The 6838-nt window shown below is 43.6% G+C and overlaps 1 protein-coding gene across 1 annotated transcript; it reads right to left on the bottom strand.

The window, feature by feature from the left end:
• Positions 3517–4963, bottom strand: LOC109233045 (zinc finger protein CONSTANS-LIKE 4-like). Its single transcript, XM_019398790.1, has one exon. It carries the CDS (start codon positions 4848–4850, stop codon positions 4059–4061), a length of 792 nt encoding a protein of 263 aa, XP_019254335.1. The 5' UTR covers positions 4851–4963; the 3' UTR covers positions 3517–4058.

Genomic DNA, 6838 nt, shown 5'->3' on the forward strand with positions numbered 1-6838 from the left:
ATTTCGCATTTAATTTGGTATTTTAGTTGTGAATCTTTATTTATCCTCTATGATTAATCGGTCAAGGTTGTCTAAATGGTCGGGCTTGCCTAGCAGTGTGTTGGGCGCTATCATGACCGGGGTTGGGTCGTGATAAGGTGGTATTAGAGCCTAGGTTACTTGGTCTCGCGAGTCATGAGCCGGTTTAGTAGAGTCTCGTGGATCGGTACGGAGACGTCTGTACTTATCCTCGAGAGGCTTCAGAACCTTTAGGAAATATTTCATATTCTTGAAACTCTTGTCGTGCGGCTTTGTTGAACTGTGAACTAAATCTTTATTATTTCTACTCTCTCACAGATGGTGAGAACGCGAGCTACTGAACGCGTCGGACGACCACCAGTGCCACCTACTGAGGCCGCAGATGCCGTGGACGAGGTCGTGGTCGTGGCAGGGGTAGAGTAGCCGGGGCAGTACCTGCTAATCCGATAACTGCCCCAGCTCAGGATCAGGCTCCAGCGGTGGAGACTCCAGCAACACCTGCTCAGGCACCAGCTGTGCCTATTGTGATTCCGGGTCTTCAGGAGACCTTGGCACAGATCTTGATGGTCTGTACTGGCTTGGCTCAGGCAGTTTTAGCCACCACAGCAGCAGCAGCTACTTCACATACCGGGGGAGGCAATCAGACCCCCGATGCCCGCACACCTGCGCAGGGAGTGCAGGGAGTGCAGGGGCTACAGACACCAGAGGCACCTCCAGTTCAGGGTTTTGTAGCTCCAGCTATGCCAGACGATGAGCAGCATCGTCTCGAGAGGTTTGGTAGACTCCAGCCTCCGACATTCGGTGGTGCTGAGGGCGAGGATGCCCAGAGTTTTCTTGACAGATGCCAGCATATGCTCCGTACGGCAGGGATCCTCGAGTCGAGTCGTGTGGCATTTACTACATTTCAGTTCACGGGGGCTGCTCTTACTTGGTGGGAGGACTTTGAGAGGCGTAGGCCTGCCGGTGCAGCACCTCTGACTTGGCAGCATTTCTCCGCTCTTTTTCTGGAGAAGTATATACCTCAATCCCACAGGGAGGAGCTGCGTAGGCAGTTTGAGTGGTTGACACAGGGACACATGACAGTGACTCAGTACGAGATGAGGTTTTCCCAGCTGGCTCGTCATGCTACTTGGATGGTTCCAACAGATCGCGAGAGGATCAGGAGATTTGTGGATGGTCTTAACTATCATCTCCGCATTTTGATGACTAGAGAGAGAGTACTGGGTGCTACGTTTGAGGAGGTGGTAGACATTGCTCATGAGATTGAGTCAGTTCGCCGTAGAGAGCGAGAGGAGAGGGAGGCTAAGAGGCCTCGTGGATCGAGCAGTTATAGTGGTGCTCCGTCGAGAGGTCAGTTCCAGCAGGGTAGAGGTCGCTCTTTCACGCCTGCTCAGTCAGCTCGTCCAGAGTATCGTGGGGGATCTTCAGGCCGTGGTCATCATGGGCCCCAGCAGGGTCAGACTTCACTCAGCGCCCTCCCAGCTCAGAGTTCATCTCATGCCCCATCAGTTCAGGGTTGTTCTGCGCCGAGTGCATCTGCTAATCACACCGGTGCGAGAGGTTTTCACCGGTCCCCATCTTCAGTACCGGACAGCTGCTATGAGTGCTGAGAGTTGGGTCATTTTAGGAGGTAGTGCCCTCGCCTTCGCAGCAGACAGCATCAGCAGAGGGGTCAGCCCTCGACTTCTGCCCCAGTTACTTCATCACCCGCCCAGTCAGCTAAGGGTGGAGATCAGGCAGCCAGGGGTCGTCCCAGAGGTGGAGATCGATATGGTGGTGGTCAGGCTCGTTGCTACGCTATGCTGGGCAGGACAGACGCCATTGCTTCAGACGCTGTCATTACAGGTATTATTTCAGTCTGTCACAGAGACGCCTCAGTATTATTTGATCCCGGTTCTACCTATTCATATGTGTCTTCATATTTTGCTCATCATTTGGGTACATCCCGAGGGTGTCTTGCCTTACCTGTTCATGTATCTACTCCAGTGGGCGACACTATTGTTGTAGACCACGTATTCCGGTCATGTTTGGTGACTATTGGGGGTCTGGAGACCCGAGTTGATTTATTGCTATTGAGCATGGTAGACTTCGATGTTATCCTGGGCATGGACTGGTTATCTCCGTGTCATGCTATTCTAGACTGTTATGCTAAGACAGTCACTTTGGCTATGCCGGGTGTACCGCGGATCGAGTGGCGTGGTGTGACTGACTATATTCCTAGCAGAGTTATTTCCTTCTTAAAGGCCCAGCGTATGGTTGGGAAGGGTTGTCTTTCCTATTTGGCGTTCGTGAGAGATGTAGGAGCTGAGACTCCTAGCATTGAGTCTGTTTCGGCTGTGAGAGAGTTTCCCGATGTGTTTTCTGCAGACCTGCCGGGTATGCCGCCGGACAGGGACATTGATTTTGGTATTGACCTGGTGCCGGGCACTCAGCCATTTCTATTCCACCATATCGCATGGCACCAGCAGAGTTGAAAGAATTGAAGGAGCAGCTTCAGGAGCTCCTGGATAAGGGGTTTATTCGGCCTAGTGTGTCACCTTGGGGTGCACCAGTTCTGTTTGTGAAGAAGAGGGATGGGACAATGAGAATGTGAATCGACTATAGGCAATTGAACAAGGTAACAATTAAGAACAAGTATCCCCTACCTCGTATTGATGATTTGTTTGACCAGCTTCAGGGAGCGAGGGTGTTCTCCAAGATTGATCTCCATTCGGGTTATCACCAGCTGAAGATCAGGGATTCAGATATTCATAAGACTGCTTTCAGGACTAGATACGGTCACTATGAATTTCTTGTCATGTCTTTCGGGCTGACCAATGCCCCAGCAGCGTTCATGCATCTGATGAACAGTGTATTCCGGCCTTATCTAGATTAATTTTTCATAGTGTTCATTGATGATATCCTGGTATACTCGCGTAGTCAGGAGGAGCACGCGCAACATTTGCGAGTTGTGTTGCAGAGATTAAGGGAGGAGAGGCTTTATGCAAAGTTCTCCAAGTGTGAGTTTTGGCTCGGTTCAGTGGCTTTCTTGGGACATGTGGTGTCCAGCGAGGGTATTCAGGTTGACCCGAAGAAGATAGAGGCGGTGCAGAGTTGGTCTAGACCGACCTCAGCCACAGAGATTCGCAGCTTCCTAGGGTTGGCAGGTTATTATCGCCGGTTTGTTCAGGGATTTTCCTCTATTGCGTCACCCTTGACTAAGTTGACTCAGAAGGGTGTCTCGTTTGTATAGTCGGACGTTCAGAAGCTCAAGAAGACGGCGTTGACCACAGCCCCAGTGTTAGTTTTGCCATCAGCTTCAGGCTCTTATACGGTATATTGCGATGCTTCGAGAGTTGGGATTGGTTGTGTTTTGATGCAGGAGGGTAGAGTTATTGCGTATGCTTCTCGTCNTATATATATATATATATATATATATATATATATATATGTTAATAAATCTATTAAATATATACAAATATTTAATTCCTAACCAATAAATCAAATAGTTTAATGACATTTTGAATCCATAAACTTTAAATCCCTCCTCACTAGATGCAAGAAAATCTCAAAAAAAGTTTGCCAGAATCACGACTAACTAATTCACTCGTAGAGTGCATTAAATATAATAGTAGTTTGCAGGGGCGGACCTAGAGCATTGAATACGGCTTTCCGGGAACCCAGTAACTCTTGCATAGACTCTATATTTATATTAAGAAATTCAGTAACTTCAAATCCTGGATCCGCCTCCGATAATTTGATAGTTAAGATTTCACCTCTCTTTTCTTCAATAAATTAGCCAAATATACTGATCACACCAAACATAGACTCTTACTAAATAGGGCGGCAGAATTAAAGTCTCACTACTCTCTTTTAGTCTTAATTAAGTACTTAGCTGTCAGAAATGAATGTTATATTAAACCATTTGTCATATCATTAATATTATCCACCATTTCATTAGGACTCTATAGTATTATGTTGTGTGTGTTTTTTTTTTTCCTTTGAGTAATATTATGTTATGGTTTGAGATCATTTCTTCCTAATTTTCCAATCAATATTTATCATATATAGCTATCTAATAGTATTTTCAGTAATTTAATTGTGTAAAATATTAAAGTGCAGTACTGTATAGAATTAAGGTGAAAAGGAGAAGAGAGACATACACTTTGGCTAATGGATTGAGAACTGAAGTTGTACATGAAAGGTTTAGATCCAGAGAAGTCCATTTCATAAGTCGGGTATCCATTAACAACTGGACCTTGCAAATGGATCTCGTTTTTGTTCTGTACATGAGGCACAACACAATCATCCTTATACTCCTGAACATGAAGTTGAATATCAGTACACGGTTTCTGATCCTTTATCATATCCATTTCGACATACTGATCCACATCGCTAAACAAATATTCCGCTGATTTATACTCAATTCCTTGCGCATTATTATTCGGCGTTTGTAGTAGCCACGACTCCGCCTCCGCTTCTTCCTCGGTCTCGGGATGTGGAGGATTAATTTCGTCTGCGCCACGAGACTTGGCGGAGGCAGAGTCGTAGAAGGGCACTATAGGGAACCGCTCGTGGCGCCGAGCTAGCGGGTTCGCCGAGTGAATGTCCTGGTCGCAAGTGACGCAGAGTGCGGCGGCATCCGCCTTGCACGTGACGCTCGCCGGCGCGTGCTCGCACACCTCGCATACCCACACGCGCGCGTGTCTCGACGCGAGCTTATTCGCCGCGTGAATTTTGGAGTCGCAGGATAAGCACAGGAACGCCATGTCCGCCTTGCAGAAGACCGTCGCCGCCGTCGCTTTGCACGAGTCGCACAGCTTCGCCGTCGCGCTCCAGCTCTCCGCCACCATTGTTGTTGGTTAGTTGCTTGATACTTTTTTTAATCTCTAAAAAACTTTCTCTCACTAAAATTGCAATAATGGAGACTCGTTTTAGCTTTGTGTGCTGTTTTGTTGCTTTATTCAGACGAAGTTATCTAAATAGGGACAGAGGAAATCTGAGATGTGACGAATCAGCGAATGACAACTGGACTGGTCTTAGCCAAATAAGTTGGAATCAATTAATGTTAGAAAAAGACGTAGTTGTCGTTTATGGGGAAGATGGGTTGTCGTTTTGGGAAAGGTGGGGTCTACGTAGAAAAAAGCCGTGTGCGATTTCAACTTTTAAGCAAAGGTGTTGGTGGGGTAGCTAAGGACATGTTTGGCATTTTATAATGTTAGGGGTGGGTTGTTGTTAACTCAAATCATAATATTTGCTATGTTTAGTGACTAATTAAAACAAAAATATGTATTTATTAAGTATAATATAAGGATAACACAAAATGTGTGCGAACACATTTGTCACGTACGATTGTTATAAATATTAAAAGCTATAGTGATAAAAGTATTTCATGAGCATGTGCCAGGTAGTTATTAGACACCCAATATTAATTATGTCAATTTGCTAGACATATATATCAAATCAAACTCATAATAGTTGATTTTTTCCTTTTGGTACTTCTATTTTTTTCTAATTACAATGATTATTACATGTATGTCAACGTGAAGTTTTCTGTTATTATACTGAAATTAAACTTTTTGTACCACGTATCATATAGTTGAGCTAATCAATTTAATGTCTATGGTCCTACATTAGACTTAAGCATGATATTTAGAGGCGGAGTCAGAAATTTAAAAATTATAGGTATGAAATTTTAGTCTTTTAAGTTATAGTGTTCTAAATTAATAATTTATATATTTAATAAATTTTTCAAGACAATTACAGAGTTCGGACCAAAGTTACTGATTTTGCTAAATACATAACTCACATGCTAGCTCAGCCCTTGATGATATTATACATTCCATTTTTCTTTTGAAACTAAAATTACGTAAAAGAAAAATACTTTTATTTCTCGCACCTTATATATAATGAATTATTAATTATAATATCTCATCGAAATTTGTTCAACTCAATTAATTTTTTGGATGTTAAGAACATAGACAATTTCACTAGTTGTCTATTTTAAATACAAAATCGCTATGAACTTGCCCAAATCCTATGAATAAGCCCAATTGCTACGTATGGAATAATGTGAAATTAGGTAGCCAACTTTAGGCAAGTAAAGGGGGGAAAAGAAAGAAGAAGAAATATAACAATAATTGAATATAAGAATTGGTCTTTTCAAAAATGATAGTTATATCCAGAAAAAGTGTGATTTTGAACTTAGAACAATAAAACTCCAAAGGTATCCAAAATCATCAAAACAAGAATAATCTTGAACAATTTCATTTTCTTGGTGATCTTAACACATCAGTACCCAGGTATGTTCCCAGAGAAAGAGACAGAATTTAATATTTATGGGTTTTGAACCTGATATTGAACTCATTGCCCGTCATAGTTACTGGATTCACAATTAAATATTTATATATATTTAGTGGATTATCTAGCCTATGTGAGAGATGTCAGTATTGATACCCCTACAGTTAATTTAGTCCCGGTAGTGAGGGATTATCCTGATGTGTTTTTAGCTGATCTTCCGGGCATGCCGCCCGACAGAGATATTGTTTTTGGCATTGATTTGTTGCCGGGCGCTCAGCCCATCTCTATTCCTCCTTATCGTATGGCCCCTCCTGAGTTGAAGGAGTTGAAGGAACAGTTACAGGAATTGTTTGATAAGGGTTCCGTTCGGCCCAGTGTGTCACCTTGGGGTGCTCCTGTCTTGTTTGTGAAGAAAAAGGACGGCTCTATACGTATGTGGATTGATTATCGCCAGTTGAACAAAGTTATAGTGAAGAACCGGTATCCTTTACCTCGTATTGATAACCTATTTGATCAGTTACAGGGTGCCCGAGTGTTTTCC

Source organism: Nicotiana attenuata, chromosome 10 (genome assembly GCF_001879085.1).
Source record: "Nicotiana attenuata strain UT chromosome 10, NIATTr2, whole genome shotgun sequence".
Taxonomy (NCBI): Eukaryota; Viridiplantae; Streptophyta; class Magnoliopsida; order Solanales; family Solanaceae; genus Nicotiana; species Nicotiana attenuata.

Coding starts and splice junctions, on each gene's coding strand:
- LOC109233045 (XM_019398790.1), bottom strand. CDS start 4,850: ATGGTGGCGGAGAGCTGGAGCGCGACGGCGAAGCTGTGCGACTCGTGC.